This window comes from Argiope bruennichi, chromosome 2 (genome assembly GCF_947563725.1).
Source record: "Argiope bruennichi chromosome 2, qqArgBrue1.1, whole genome shotgun sequence".
Lineage (NCBI taxonomy): Eukaryota > Metazoa > Arthropoda > Arachnida > Araneae > Araneidae > Argiope > Argiope bruennichi.
Window position 1 is genome coordinate 51,406,870 of NC_079152.1, and position 17,734 is coordinate 51,424,603.

At 33.7% G+C, this 17,734-nt stretch overlaps 1 protein-coding gene across 2 annotated transcripts in view; it reads right to left on the reverse strand.

Moving 5' to 3' along the window:
* LOC129958275 (semaphorin-2A-like) overlaps window positions 1-17,734 on the reverse strand; it is a 403,314-nt gene that overhangs the window by 172,468 nt on the left and 213,112 nt on the right. Inside the window, exon 1 of one of the 2 annotated variants that reach the window (XM_056070622.1) lies at window positions 17,152-17,296. The exons of the other annotated variant lie outside the window; for it this stretch is intronic. Coding sequence (XP_055926597.1) covers window positions 17,152-17,260 — 109 coding nt within the window. The 5' untranslated portion in view covers window positions 17,261-17,296. Of the gene's footprint in view, window positions 1-17,151; window positions 17,297-17,734 lie in introns of those variants that run through there. 2 annotated transcript variants of the gene reach the window in all.

Genomic DNA, 17,734 nt, shown 5'->3' on the forward strand with positions numbered 1-17,734 from the left:
TTCGTAAATCAAGAGTGTGCATAATTTTTAACGTTCCGACTTTTCATCTAATCGACTACAAACAACTCGACTCATCCGATAACATCACTTATTTTTCATTTCCATGGGTGCCATGAGTGAGTGAGGACTCCCTTTTAAAAATGCCACTCTGCAGCTATCGGAGCGAGGGAATGCGATTGCCATTGAAAGCGACAAGAGAAATCATCGTCGTTGAAAACAGTTCCTGGGGACGAGGGAAGCAATCAAGATCAACTGGAATGAATTATTAATCAGCAGAGAGGAAAAGGGCGCTGGAAAAAGAGTGATCTTTCCAGGGGTCGAACAGATATTGACTTCATTCGAGTCGGAATTCGGATACCATCAGAACATTTATTGTCCCGATTCGGCAGAAAGTTCGTTACCTTTCATTTCGCGCTCGATAACAAATCCGAGAATAATTCGGTTTCCGATTTTTGAATCTTTTGAGTATCAAGGGTGATTGTTTCTTTACATATTTTAATTTAATTTGATTTGCTTCATGATTGTAAGGTTGGAATTGTGCTGTGAATTTTTCCATTCGTTTCTTCCGAGTGTTAGAATTCAGAAATCTCTACATTCTCGATCACGAAATATTATTTTAAAACTTTCAGAGATAAATTATTATCGATTAATTTTGTTAATTTCAGGTTCCATGGAATTGAAGTTGCCGCGTAATGAATTTGTGGGGTAAAAATTGTATAATTTTCACCCCACAAACATTCTTAGTAAGAAATTAGGAATTAAAGACTCAAAAGTAGAAAACAATTCAATTAAAAAAAATTACTCTTTAGACCTATAGCACCCCCTCCCCTTTTAAAAATTTTTTTCTTCAGTACCAGTGGAAAAATGTTAAGTAAGAATGAAAGATTCTAAATCGTGCTTTCTGCCAATCAAACAACACGATGGCTGACTTTTTACTGATGGGCAGTGAATTCCGTATTCAAATAAATAATTAAGCTTTTGACTGCTAGAGGCGCATATACATGTGGAGTCGAACCGAGCAAATATCATCGGTGTGGCCTATGGGCGCATATATGCGCCCGGCGCATGTCATCAATTCAATCCCCAACGATTGTCACTGCCGGCCGAGTGCCGCTCTCGCTATTCGCTTGAATTTTTAGCAAGTTAGTAACCGAAGGGTTAATAGCAAACATAGATCTCAATTCACACAATATTATTTAACACAATATATTTTTAATGTTATGTCTATGAACATTCATAAAAAAAGACGTCCTACTATTAAATTCCTGTGTACGACCAATTCTCATTATACTGATTGAGTCATTTTCATGAGAAATACTGAACAGGAAGGTTACGATCGAACCATCAATTTCTCAAACAATCAGATTAAAATATTATACTGGACCAACAACATTTTTAGCTGAGTAAATGACACAGCTAAAATAAAATGTCAATAATTTTTGATAAAGAATTTTTTGGAGAAACCTTAAAAACAATAGTTTTCAAATCATTAGATTTGAGAAATCATTTGAATTGTAACACATATTAATAAATTCTACTTATTTGCATATTTCAAACAGTAAAGGAATAAATAAGAGTAAAGATAAATATTTTTTTATTAAAGAATGATATACTTAAAAAATTACAGAATAAAAGTGCCAGCATTTCATTTATTAATTATAAATTCCAGCTCCTTTGAAGTTTTCTCTTTTATTATACTTTATGGAAATATACTAAAATTCATGGAAAGCAAATTAACATTTCTGTTTATGGAATTTGCACACCACATTTCGCCATCCCCCCCCATTTGATATATAGATATCAACTACATTTTTCAATTATTAGTTATTTTTATCAAGTAATATTGGATCGGTGAAGGTATTATGATACACATGATTTAAAAAAAAAAAAAAAAAAAAAACACGCATTCTATGATTTAGTTAAATTAATAAAGCCTTTAGAAGAAACTAAGCATGTATTGGTAAAGACTTCGTAATTTTGAGCCTTGATCAGATGACTAGGCTGACACCTGAGCTGGTACCTCACATTTCAAACCTCCGCACCATACCAACGGGAGAAAGGTGTCTACCTATTACTATGACGTCAGATTTAACGCACATTAGTTAAGCACACATGACGGATCTTTAGTGTAATCGGATTTTGAACCTGCAGCCTTCTGTCCCTGAAGCCGATAGGCCACAATTTATAGAAATACATGCATAATATTTCTGGCAGATATCTAGAAATAAGTATGATTCTTTGACAAAAAGAATGAAAGAATAAAAATACATTTCCTTTGGAGACTACGAACAAAAGATCATAATAAAGTAACTGAATTCTTATATCCTTCCGATCAAAAGGAATACTATGCATCAATCCTTTACACAGCGACCCCCCCCCCTGAAAATTAAAATACTTTTGAGACCGAGATTGTTTTCAGCTTAGATAAAATTAGTTTGATATGTTAATAATTAATTAAGATACTTCGCCATGGTTCAAGATAAAATACAAAAACAAAACCTGAATATTCAGGTATTGTTTCATTAAAAAATTTCGCAAGGTTTTATACCAACCTTCTTTTCACGTTAGATGTTGGCGCATTACTATAGAATAATAATAATAATTCTAATAATTAACTTAATTGTTAAAATAAAAATATATAGCTAAAGAGTTTATTATTTGTAGACCAACTATATATAAAAAGAGAATCGATCACAATGATAAGGTAAATATTTGACATCTCACACATAAATGATTTTTCACCAAACAGATTGAAAAAAAAATCATTCAGTCCATTAAATGTTTTTTTACAAGAACGAACAGTAATACAGTATTTCGATACATTACTTGTATGTTTATATTTACCTAAACCCCGTTCAGTTCAAGCTTATTCATTATTCTCATATTCACCGAAAAATTTATGGTCATATCCCATCTGCAATGGCTAATCGCGAGCTGATTTCAAACTTTTCCACTGGGGGCGTTCTCGAAAAGGAGCTGAATTCGGATCGAATAATTTCCCTCTCACAATCCGGCCCTAATTCGACCTCAATATGCGCTGGAATCCCATTGCTTCCTCTCTAACGCACTTGTTTTTAGCCGAGGAAAGCACGTTAGGAGCCATTACCATTCGTTATCTGTGCCCGCTCACGTGCGACGTGGGAAAGGGCCCGAGAGTTTTACAACCGCAATCACTCCCTTCCCGCCCTTAACGATTCCCACCCCTCCAGAACTCATTTGCGACTAATTAGGACGTGATAACGATCACAAAATATTAGAGCAGCCCTCTCTGCCACAATGGATTGCTGAGTTTCCATTCCCGGGCACGATAACGAGCGGCGGACGCGCGCGCAAGAAAATTTCTGCCATTAAGATAGAGTTGGAAAAGGGTCGATCGGTTTCGGAATTATTTTCTCTGTCCGGTCCAGGTGGGAAAGGGGGCTTATCGGAGAAAAACAGCTCGTTTCCGCACCTAGCCACAAACGACGCCGATTAGCCAGGACGGCGGAAGCGCGGCACATCCCTCGACGAATGAGACACCAGGTCCGCGCGGAAGCCAGAAGGTAACTAAGCTACTTAAAGAGCAGCATGTCTAGGTAATGGGATATGCAAAAGACGAACTAGGAAGTGTCATGTGGGGATACAGGCCAAATTACTTGGATTTCCTCAACGCTCCGCTGAAATAATTACAAAAATTGAATGGCAGCGAGCACAATGATGATAATTAGGAACGCCATCAAAGGTCATTGTTGTAATTAACAGCTGGTTCCACCAAAATAGTTTTGACGTTCTTGAAAAAGAACAAAAGTTAAGATTAGAAAGCAACAACATGAAACGAAAGCGTACAGGTTCAAATATACCGCCGAACTTAACTTCTCGATAACATTTTATGTGTGTGTGTGACAGAGAGAGAACGAGCGAGAGAGGTAATTAACTTTCAATTCACTTTGTAAATTCCCTATAAAATTAAGGTAACTTAAACGGAAAGTTTAAACGTTATTTTTTTTAAAGATTAATTACAATCAAATGCTTCTGGGACATATTCTATACTTAATGCAATCATTTGCATTGATGTTTACTGATTCATTGAAAAAATTTCCATTTGACTATTATTGATCGTTACAATTCATCAATGAGTTTTCTGTCATGTTTTACATATATTTAATCATTGAGCTTGACACTGAGATGCAGAAAGAAATTATTAATAAAATTCTGGGCAAGTTGGAAGGCGAGGTGTAATTAGAAAAATTTAATTTAAGTATACTGAACTCAAATACAAGACAGATATTTTGTGGAATTAAGGTCTGAATCTGTGATTTTTTGGTTTCGAAGTCCAGACTGAGCCACGAGGCCATCATACCTTCAAGTTTTAACATATATTGCAATGCTTTTAATCACATTTAGTGTTAGCGGCAGTTCTAAGACTGACAATTCTGAAATAAATTTTATTATAAAAATTGTTCATTACAATGATGCAATTATTTACATAATTTAAACACATCTCTATCTTCAATAATTATCTCACATTATTTCCTTATTGAAACTATGTCAGATATGCATACTCATTGAAATGATAAGACAAATTATGGAAAATCTGAACACGGCACAAGAAAGTTACTGAATGCAGAAAGGAGTAGACTGATTGCTGCCATTATCTATGATAGTATGCTAGAATATATATATATATATAATATCAATGACCATTATGATTTGTTTCGTGTACATAATTGCTGGTGCCTATATATAGGTGTACTGTCCCAAGGGGGGGGACATCTTTAGTAAGTGCTGGATTCGTTGTAGCATTGCTTTGCTCCACATCAAAGCATCACCCGGATCCTCATGCGACGCTACGCATATAACTGTTGCATGGTTTCCGCTGTGAAATACTTGACTAGCCCATCTATAATTCCGATCTTATTCCCGGCGAGTACTATCTCTTCCATTATCTTTTCTGGACAATATAAACCGGTATATATTAATGATATATCTGTTTCAACTAATGTTGTCAGGTAATTATGTGTTTCTTTACGACTCAGGGAAATTTACTTTCTCGATGAACCAACAATTTAAGATGTAACACACTTCAAATAATGTGTGATTCATCTGTGGTATTGATGGAATTCATTTTGAAAATGAGAGGGATGCTTAACGGAAAATCATGCACCGAAGTCAACTCATTATCATTCGAGAGAAATAATTCCTTTGCAAGCCAGAATAAGCTTTCCTTGCCATGACTACTTGAATGTTCGAATTTAAACGATTGGTAAATAAAATTTGCAAAAGCAGAAGATAAAAGAGTGCGGAAAAATGATACTCATCGACGAATTCTTCAGCCACCGGAAACCGAATCCACTCATTTAAATATCCAATTAATATCATCTCCTCGGTTGTTTACTTTTTCTCTTGCAGAGCAAATGAAAACTCGGTTCGTGCGGTTGTTAAGGAAAACAGAAAGAGCAAACAACCGAGAAAGCTTCAACAGATGGAAGCTTTCACGAAACTCGCTTTTTCAATGAGGTTCACATCCTTAAAGAGTAAATAATGACATTCTCGCGAAGCGGAAGCGGCAGAACGAAAGAGCCTCAAAAACGAATGCGGAAGGCCCAAGAGACATAATCCGGGAGAATAGATGTTCCAGCAGTTAGTTTATAATAGAATTATGAAATTGCAAACAGTTCGCTTCAAATCTGAATATACACGGTGTACTTTACGAGTGATACACTGCTTTTAAAAACTATTGACCGAAAATGCCTTCCTACTTTCATTCAAACTATCTGGCGTTAATAATTTAGACTTGAAATTCAATAATGATTTAATTTTATTTATTACATTAATGCAAAAGAACTTATCAAATCAATGCAAATAACGTGCTTTCATTTCTCCCTTTATGTTTTTACAGATGTACAGTTATTAAAGTTTAATTAATTTTTTTAATTAACTAATTTATAAAGATGTATGAAGAGATACCCCCCCCCCTCAGCTAGGAATTCATAACTGTTATTTAATGCTTTTTTCCCCACAAAAACAAGGCACAATTAATTCTGTTGTAAATAAATGGAAAGTAAAATCTATATAACTAAAAAAATAGTGGCCAGTATATTATTTATTACTTATGTATTAGATTTTAAAAATATTTGCTATAATTTAAAAAAATTAAAAACATGCATAACAACAACTATTGTGCAAATGCAATTAATCTTTTGACTGCGTTACTCTACCTTTTGTTTCCACATTTGTCATTATTATAAATATATGTAAGTGTGTTATTGAAACTGATGAAGTTGTTATTAATAATAATTGCGCTTCGTATTAATAATAGCTGATAATTATTAATACTAATTGGTAATGGATCAATAAAATTGATTAATATTATATTTAATATTTCGCCTCTCGTAATTTTATTAAAATTTATATAAAATAGTTTTTTTGTAGATTAAATTCATGAATGATTTAAAACTATGGCATTCATTCGCATTAAGCCTCCTGAGCCGTGTAAATAGTATGTTCATTTATTAAACTAATATTAGTGCTCGAGACCATTAGAAAGGAATTTTACAATTCCAAAATGTGGTCACATAATGAAGATGACACCTCAGCCGGAACTTCAATCTAGGGATTGCCATATCAACATGGGAATGATCCATTCGAGATAGGATTGAAAACACAGCAAACGTAACAACTACTCTTCTACAAACTAAGATTATTACCAGAGAACACATTCTGCCAGGAACATGCACACTCTTTTATCAAAATATCGTTTAATTAAAAGAATCGCCGATTTATTTAAGAAAATTCAGAGATACAAACACTGACTTTTTAAAAAGGAAAGAAAGATGAACAAAAATTGACATTAGAATTGGAAAATATAGAGAGAAAAGTCAAAGAGGCAATGAAAGTCCGATGAGATGGAAGGATACTCTGTTACGAGCAAGTAATTCTTTAATATAAATATGAATTCTGGAAAAACTTTTAATGAAAAAATTTATCTATTATGGAACAAATATTTCGGAATGGTAGGGTACTAAGATACAGACAGACCCCAGACTGTTGTCTTTTCTTCTTATTTGGGTAAAGTAACTGATAAAACTTGAATAATTGAAATACATTTTTGAATGGCACTTCCAATTTTACATTTCATCAAAATAAAATTTGATTTCACATTTGAGTTTGCTTAAAAAACTTTCACAAATAATGTTGCATGCACATAGATAGTCTTATAATTGAAAATCACGACCAGATGGTGTGGACAACCGTCACTAAAATCATTTATGAAGGCAAGCAACTGCAAAGCCATCAAGCTACAGACGAATTAGTTTGCCGCTTAAAGATAAGATGTTAACATTTTTTATCTGGAAGAAGCTGAATGCCCTACCAAAAATGTTTGAGGAAGAGTCTTCTTTTTATAATATTTGTTTTGGAAATTTCTTACAAGTAAGCAAGCTGAAGGGAAGATGAAGTTAAAATTATGTAATTATTTTAAATAAAAACATTTTCTAATAAATAACACTGTTACGCATATTTAAGAAGAAAATTAATCAAATGTGTTAGAAATATTCTTCGCCTGATGAGTCACTATAACCGATTCCATTCACGCTAAGATACACAAACTAAGACACACTAATTGCGAAATAACTAACGATATGGGATTTGAAACTATAACTGCGCTGGCGGTGGTCGCGTTCCATCTCTCGAAAAGTCCATTCAGAAGTTCAATGTGTATTAGGTAATCACACACACAAAAAAAAGGTAATTATCCGCGGCTCGCATATATATCTTAAACAAAATGAAATTTGAACATAAACTGCTAGTTAGTCTGAGGATTGTCTGACAACTAGGGCAGAACCAAGCCGACAAAATGAAGTTCTGAAATCCCCCGTTAGGAACATAAAGATCCCTTTCCCATTACGGGCGGTTGTAAAAATGAAACAGAACCTAGGAAACTTCCTTAATTTTTAACAGTCACTTCCAAAGCTGCTCTCAGGCGCTCGCACCCAATAAACTATACATCGTCCTCGTTAAAAGCGAAGGGGTCGTCCACGGCAGCATCGAAAATTTATGGCCGAAACGGCAGGCACTGGCGAGCAGCGGAACTTTTCAGCACAGCGCTAAGCGATTTATGCTAATTCTGCAACGGCAAGGGAGCAAACATCAAATATTGATGGGGACGGAGAAGGGGTAGGAACACTTTTAAGTCTGTTTGTCTTCAACCCGGGGTGTGTACCTGATGAGCAGGAGAACTATCCCCACTGCAGAGAAATCAATATCCAGCGCCATAGTAAAACAAACACATAATGGTAGCAAGAGTTCTTTGCAAGTGAGGGGGTCCAGAATTAGAGCAGCCACAAAGATCGGCGGAATTATAAAGTAACTGCTTAAGTACCCCTCCCTGCACTCGATAAACCGTCTTTTACCTTTTATACGCGGATCCGCGAGAGATTAAAACGATGCCGTGCTGACAGGGCAGATGGGAGGGAGAGGGGTGGGTGGGTGTAGAAGCAAGTCCTTCTTTTCGCTCCGCTTGAAGTATAATTAGAGGGTGAGTGTACGCGCCATACTTGGTTTTCGCGGCAGTCGGATTGAATGGAAGGCCGAGCTGATGAGAAAGATTTTCAGTTTAACGAAACGGAAAATGAATTATCAGAAGTTTTAAGATTTAACGACTGAGTTAAAACTACTTTTGTTGATGCAAATTGTATGATGGAAAGTAGCAAGGACACTGGATTCAAATCAAGAGAGGATTAAAGACAAGAACTACCAGGCCAGAGCTTTCGACACAGAACCGAAAGAAAAGTTTTAAAATATCTTTTCATGAATTTCATAATGATAAGCACCAAAAGTTTAAATACTTAAAATGCATGAAATTATTAAAAATATAATTTAATTTATCTATTGGTACTACAATTAATCAATACTAACAGAACATCAATATTTGTCATTTTCAAAGATGGTCAACAGAACTTCAATGTCGCTACATCAAGGTAGAATACTTAGTCCTTTTTCTGAATTTTGGGCAATGTAATGGGATTGGTTGGTTCATCAGTATGATTTATCTAAAATGCCTATAAGCTGTCCACGGATTCATAAAAAATCAAGAGATTTAGTGATCTACAGTGGCAAGGACACTGGACACATTTATCATCTTAAAATCGAGATTGGTTTAACAGATGGAATGTTACCATCAATTGTTAAGATAATAAGAATTGCTCCTTGTAGCTGCCAATCTCAAGCAAACCTTATTTGATCTCCAATTTTCTATAATTATCGTTTAATTATTAAAATTCCAAATTTATTCGTTTCAAAAAATAAACTGGAGACACAAGGAAGGCTTGAGAATCTCAAAAATGCCACGTTTTTTTAAATTTTTTTATTATTATTATTATTTGGCAGTGGATTCTTTTTAAGAGTAGTCCTCACCCTTCCATAAAGATATCAAAAAAGGAAAAGAAAAGGATCTATTTAAAATTGACCAATTAACCGCGGAATTTATTTTTTAAAGTCCTTCAAATCCTCTTTTTTTTTTTTTAACTTCAAGTGTTGGTGCAAATACATATTGAACGCAATCCAAATGTTTGCATAGTAAATTTTGCAAAAAAATCAAAATAAAGCGAATAAGATTTCATTTTTATAAACTTACATATTGATCGCTTCAATATGAAGATTTGGATTGACGTGTATACACATTGAACGCATTTAACTTGTTAAGTTTTTCAGGTTTCTTTCTGGCCACACAGTTATTAGAATGCAAAATCATTTTTTATAATACGTCTACATTTATTTATACCAAACGATTATGAATGTGGCTGATCATATTTAAAATAGATGGAAGACGTATCTTGGCAACACTGAATTTTAAAATGTTTATTCGTGATGTACGGTATTTTAATTTACTATATCTGAATACCATTGATAAAATCATCAGTCAGAAAATGTAACCTTTTCTATACTACGTAATACCTTTAACCGATGATGAGTGCCATAGCTGTTATAAAACATTTAATAGTAACATTATTCGGCAAAGATTTTAAAATTTCCTTCATTTTTTTTATTAACTGGCAATGGATAATCAAGTGAAATAGAATAAAGTGGAGAACCACAAAGCGTATTTAAGGAGGCTAAAAAGGTTAAACACAGCCAATAATTTTCTCTTTTTAACGATATGTTAATTTGCGGGATAAAGGATGGAATTCTTGAATTCGATGGTTCTTAATCTCCGAGCATAACAATGTTTAAACGAAAATAATATGACAAGTACAGTCGCATAAAAAATGTAGTTAACAAGAAAAGAAGAGTTAAAAATTGCGTAACAAAAACAATAAACATTTTGAATAATACGGAGAAGCGAAGACAAACAACTACAAAAAAGAGAAACAGCTAAGAAGATGCAACTGAAATTCAAGGATGTTATTGAAGCATACGGAAATTCCATCGCAATCCATTTCATAACCATAAGTATAAGAAAAGTAAAAGCTCTATTTAAATTACATTATAATTCTCTGCAAGAACAGAACACAAATGGATATTTCATCTTCTATGAAGAAATATACGAGAAATCTATATACAGAAGCATATTATATAAATCATAAAAAAGGTTTTTCTATTACATGGAGTACGAAAAATATTTTCGAAAGCCTCTGCGGAGTACTTCGAAATATGAGATAAAATGAAACGATTTCAACTATACAAATAATATCGAACCAGCATTCTATTAAACGAATTCTAGTCTTTTTAAACAATGTTCAGAGACAGCAAATAATATGAAGGACTCTTAATCCATTTCAATGCAATTCGAAAGCTCAGTTTTCTATTATTAATTTCGGGAAAGAAAAATACATGGAAGACTCGCATAAGAAGAGGGAGAGAAAAATGAAAGACAAACCGAAATATGATCAGAGACAAAGGCCATACGAAAAAAGAAACCCATTTAATTTAAGTACGCCATTCAACATTTCGTTTCTCTTTCGTATATGATATGTTTATGAATTTTAAACGATAAAACGCAATTTAGCAAAAATTTAGGATCGTATTTTAAACAGGAGTAGCTCTTATTTATTCATTTGTTACGAAAGAGAAGTTTGCAAAAAAGAAAGGAAACCAGCTACATTCGTAAAGAGAAAGAGGGGGAAAAAAAAAAGCGCTTTCAGAGTATTGATTTCTTTCTTCCGCCAAGCAAGAGATATTAGAGTGAGTTAAATTTTCCATGAAATCTTCCAAGCAGGTGCACCTGAAAAATAAAGCGATTCTAAATTTCGAGAAGAAATTTAATGTCTCCTTGAATCAATAATCGGAGTGACGAGTGGAAACTGTTTCTGAAATTCGAACATCTCCCGTAAAAAAAAAAAAAGAACATCTAAGACTGAATTGCGACCGATTCATTAAAACAAGGAAAAATCTACGAATTGTATTTTAATTTAATGATTCAAATGATTAAAAATATATCTATCTCGACAATGAGCCATTCACATACGTTAGATTCGAAGGATAAATTAAATAAACAAGGCTGGATGTCGAAAGAAATTGTCTTGAATGTTCTCCTTTCGCTTTTCTGTATAAACTCTCTAAAATGAGTTTTGTGTTTCATAACGTACTGGGAAAAATCGAATACATTTTGGACATCTTCCCGTCGACTGGCTGGTTAAAAAATTTCGTAAAGGTCTAAAATCTTTATTGTATACCAAATCTGAAATATGGCTTTTTTTTTTAATGCTTCGTACCCAGAATATAGAGGGGGGGGGGACTGTAATCGTCAAAGAATTCGAGATTTTGATGAACCTTCATGTTTCAGACCACTCTGAGTCAGAACCACGCATTTCTGAAACTACATGTGTCTGTAACTCTAAAATACTTTGAACTAGACGGATGACACTTGATATGTGGATCTGACACCAAATTTGTAAATTTTTATGACACTTTAAACTAAATCTATTTAGAGGCAGTTCGGCTGTCCGATTATAAGTTAACACAATAATTACAAAACGAAGGGAGCTAGATGGATGAAAATTGGTACACAGATTTAAAATATAAAGTGTAAATTGGAAAACTAATCCATTAGGAGGTTTGTTGGTTTAACAAACGTGTAAACGGGATAACTCAACGCAAGACTGCGCAAAGACAAATATATGAAATTTGGTATATGATTTTGTTACTACATTCTTAATTTATGTCAAATTTTCGTTTTAAGCAGTCGGAAATAAAGGGTCCAAAATGCATATTTAGTTTCTAGATGCTTGTGTAATAACCAAATTCCAGCAATGAATCGCCACAAATCAAACTCCTAATAGGTTCTTTTGTACGTATTATCTGTGAATAACCATGTAAGAATGTGTTGTTGAGACTATTTCCGCTGACTAACACAGAGTACCCGCCATTTCGACAGAGAGTCAAAATGGCGAGTGGATTTAACCCAAAATTTGATATAAGTTTGCAATTCTGATGATGATACCACATTTATAGTTTCACCCATTCACACAAGGGAGGAGTAAATGACCTCTCTGGAAAGTCCCAAACAGTCCAGGATGTGCTCGGCAGAGGCTTGCTGAGCTTGGCATTTAGAGCAGACCGCAAAGGGTAGGTGCCAGACGAAAAAGAACACCACCAAGAGCCAAGACATACCTATACCTTTATGGTGCCCAGATCCTCGGATCAACAGAGGCTACATCTCACCTCCTCCTTATGATTTTGTTGACCCAGAATCTTGATTCTGCCCCGTCCGTCGAGCAGCCTAATCAGGGACGCGCTTGCAGCTTAGGCAGAGGGCCACAAGTGTTAAGTAAATTACGGTCTCCACACTCTTCGCAATCCTTAAAAATTTTACAGTGCAATAGCAATGGCTTGACTAAAAAAATTATTTTGAATTTGAACTAAGCAAACTGCAAAATAATAGCCGCAGCATGTAAAAGACTCAATATAACGATATACTTTTAACTTAGTGGCATCCAGTCGGATATTAATAAATGAGAAGCCTTTTTAAATATGAGATATTAAATTCCGCAATTAATATTAATCTTTAATGAGAAGTTAGAAGTAAAACTCATTAACTAAAAGACAGTGTATATAATCTCAACATTTTTAGTTGGCATTTTGAAGGATTTACACATGCAAAATACTTTCAAAGGTCAGATATCAATTTACTAAGTTCAATTGCTATGCATTTAAATGCAGCAGTTTATGCAAATCTTTCACGAGAATTCAAAAATAAAACGCACTAATTAAAATACAGTAAATATAATCTTAACAATTTAAATCCTATGCTACAAACTATATTCTACTAAAATATTAATAAAGGGCCGCATACACTTACTTAGCCGCATTTCACAATGAAAGGTAGCAAGGAATTATCAAAATACCGTTGCTAGTAATTTCATACGATTCAGACTTTGTATCAATTATTATTAAATAACATTTCTTTTCAGCAGATAATATGAAAAGGAGAGGTTCGCATTGTGCTCATGCCTCGAGCAACACTGCGAAACGGTCGCAGTTATTTTCCGCAACAAAAGCCGGAGGATATCGAAGAGCTTCCGGAGAGACCCAATTAAGCAAGATGAAACTCGGACTTACCGAAAGAGTTTCTCGGATTTCGAGAAAACTGAAAACATTTTAAGTGCTATCGCCACAAGTCAAAAGATAAGCTGAAATTCCCTTGAAGATTTATAGAATGGAAGGACTGTTAGGTAGGCACAAACGGAATTAAAAGTAAGAAAATATTTATTATTCCATATCCATTTGTATTAAGTGCGTTCAATTTTTCAGCAGCATTATGTTCGCATTTGAAAATGCATAACACGGATATTCAGAATAATAATAAAAATAGATAATATTGCAAGTGGGTGTTAGAGCTGGAAACAATGCAAACAGAAATAAATGAAATGGAAATGTTAGCTACAGTAATTGATGATGAATCTTGTAATTCTGAAAATGGCAAGCTTGCCATTTAGCCTGTAGCACCGTGTTAGTAATATAAAAATATCGTATGTCAAAAACGGCACAGCAAAATAAATGAAATTTTGACAGAACATTTGGAGCCGCAAACGGCATATGGCATTTTATGGCAACATACGCCAATCACTCTTCACATGCGAAGACAGATGCAACCAATTTCTGCAAATATTTTGAACCAATAAAATATTTTGGCAAATTTGACACATGTAATTTTGATACAATAGAGGACATCAAGTTAACTTTATAAAGAATTTTAGAAAGTAAAATGATGGCCCAGAAATTAATTATCATTTGATTTCATTCAAATTCTCCAACTTCGTTCACATATAGTTTTCAGGATCCACAGAATGTAACGTTAATTTAAGAAAACCAATTCATTTTGGATTTACCTCATGAAAATCAAGAGTTTTCTCGAAGGTCTTAATAGAATTAATTCCTCATTGAGTTCATAAGTTTAAATCTTCCTGTGATATTTTGTATGCTCATGTAAGCATGTATCATATTGGCTAGATATCGGAGGTCTATTATGGTCATCTTTGAAAAAAGATAATTGTATTATTTCTAATTGAAATTTACAAAACCAAATGAAAGGTATATGTGTACTTGAAGTTAAACTTCTAAGGAGATTTGCATTACATTATTCATTATCATTGGTATTGTGAACATAGAATTTTTAAAATATATCTGCATCATATAAAGTGAGTAAGTATTTAATTCTCATTAATAATGCTTTCGTTAAAGAAATTTCTGAGGCCAATTATAATACTGAAGTGTTGATAATTTTTCTTTCGTTTGTGAATAATTTTCTTTTTGAACATTTTTCAAACATATATAAAGCATAAATTGAAAAGGGTTATTATTTCTAATTATAATCGGGGCATAAGAGCAATTGATTTGATCTGTTAAAATTAATGGCTTATTTTGAAATTATAAAGGAAATTTTGGGTACAATTTTTATACTTCAGTTGGAGAAAGTGTTAAAGGGCAAACTGAAACTTTTGAGGTCAGTAGCGTACGTTGCTATGATTGGCGATTCCTCAAAGAAAGGCAGACTAAAACAATATTTCACTTCCTACAGTTCGACATTGCGTTCCATTACAATAAATACAATTGGCAAAGAGGCAAGATTATAGGTCATAAGTCTATCTACATATAGTATTAATCAATCTCGCAATTTATGTCCGTTCATTTTAAATCTAAAGGGAAGCAAATAACAAAACAAACAAAAGAAACAAATTTAATTAAATGAAAATGGTTAAATGTCCAACTTATTTTTTAGAAATGCAGTCTTATACTGAATTATTTTCAGTTTTATAATGTGAAAAGAGGAATTCTTGGTTTTCCGCGAAAACTCCAATATAGTTTCGACATTCCAGACAAAACACTTGTCACTCTCAAACGTTCTAATTTTGAAATCTAAAAGTATCGATCATTTGGAGACTTTAAAACGATATGGATAAACAGAAAATCATCTTAATCTAAATTCAAAACCGTTATTGAGTGATAATGTTCAAATATCTATACTTTTAAATAGGATTTAAAAACGAATAGTGGTTATTGAAATTTCATGCTATCCCTTATAATATAGTCTAAAACTTAATTTAGTAACTGAAATAGCAGGAAAAGCCGTTAGAAAATTAATTAAAACGCTTTTTAAAAAGGAACTGCAAAAAACAAAACAAAAAAAATACTTCTCATATAATAAAAGCATTAATACTTCTTTATTGTATTTAAAGTATTAAATACAATAAAGGAGCATTTATTTTATAGAATAATAAATGCGACCAGGCAAGAGAAAAGTAAATTTAGAATTTAGATAGCACTAAGTAATGAATTAATTAAAGAAAATGGGAATGAAAAAAATAACAGAATAACGAATGAAGGTTAAAAAAAAAAAATTAGAAAAAATCTAGCCAACTCAAGTAGAAAAATCAGATATTTGCATGTATCACTCATTATCAATTCTATTTTGTATTAAAATGAATCTCGTAAATAGGAATTAATAAAATAGGAGTTTTAAATCAAAATAGGACTTTGAAAAACTTACTGAAAAGACTCGGAATAATAATTCAGTACTGGTGAACTAAGGGGTGAGAATGGGAGGATAATTTCATTAAGTTTTAAGAAAAAGTTCAAAAGAACCAATTTTATACAAAATAGTAGTTTCTCTGACAACGTACCGCCCGAAAAAACGACCAGGAAGCGCTTCCGTCAATTTAAATTAATCCCCGCATACAAAAGCATTATTTATTACTAAGTTTGAAAAATCATTATAATTTGAAACACTCCTTTTAAAATTTTATTTGTAATTTCTTTTTTTATTTTGAAATACTGCTTCAAGGAACTATATAGTATTAGTACACACATTCATAAAAATGTAAGACTTTTTTATGAACAGAGAGGCACCATTTTTTCCCCTCTTATTGAAAAAAAAAATCTTATTTAGAAATAAATGCATAAAAATAAATGTCTGATAAAAGGAATAGGTTTAAGTATACAAGAATTTAGAATAAATATCAAGCACAAAATGAAAAGAAATAATTAGAAAAGAAATCCAGATACTCTTTTTAATCTAAAAAAATGTAAAAAAACATCACAGAGAAATTCAGCAAACACGCAGAAAAAAAATACCCATATAAGTATATTTTTCTCTCGAGTAAGAAAATCTTATCCATTCCTTTATAGAATATATTACAATCATCATCATATAAAGATAATTCAATGATTGGCAAATATTTGGTCTCCTTGCAAACACAGTTAGCGCATTATTCTCAATGAATGACAGAGGAATTAACAAGAGAAAAAACATGTTATTCTATGAAATGTAACTCAGTTTCTCATTATGATTAGTTATTTTCATTTGATAGAGGGCCTTTTTAAAATTTTGATTATTCGCGATCTTAAGTGAACTGAAAAATATTTAGCCACAAGAAAAGGAAAAAAATTCCCTATCACAGTGCACACATATAAATAGCGAAAAAAAGTTAAGAAAAGAAACATTTATCAAAAAAGAAAGTATATTTACTTAACCAATTTACAATACAATGGTTCTTATTTATTTTTCTACACTAATAACAAAAATTCTCATAAAAGCGTGCATTGCTAATTAAGAGTTTGTTACCCAACTTTCGGGAAGTATTATAGTTCATATATAAGGTGAGAAAAGAAGGGGAAAAAAAATGCCAGCAGGATAAAAATTTCAAAAGCTGATGAAAATTAAACGAAACAGTTTACCTCTATGGTGCCTAAGGTGTCCAGAGGCGGCCCACGAGTACCACCGGTGACCCCCGCGGTACGCCCCGGCAGCCTGCACACACATCACCAGGATCATCCACCAAGACATCGGTGCGTCAAACTACAAGACCTACAGCGTCATAGCGGTACGCCCCGCTCCTTCGCTGTGCGCGGCCGACTGCTGTTTGTTGGGGGCTCCCTCCACAGCTGGCAGGGCGGCTCCGCCAATGGAAGCGGTCCGTGCGATCGATGCCGCCCCACCCCAACCTCCTTGCGTCCCCCACGCGAAAGATCGCGTGCGCTGGGCGACTCTTGTCCTACCTCGGTTCCTAACCTCTCCTCTCTGTCGGCTTTATTTATTTTTTAGAAATAAAGACTTCTTCCTCTATAAGATGGTTTTCTCACCTCCCCCCCCCTTCTCCGTGATCTTTTTGTCTTCCAAACTGGGGAGAGGAGATAGTCCCCCTCTCCCTTCTTTCAGAAAGGTAAGTATCTTCTCGTCATTTTCGATACAAAAGAGAAATAGCACTTCTTTTCCGTTCTCTCCCTACCTAGGGGTTGACTTTTCGGTTATCTACTCCCA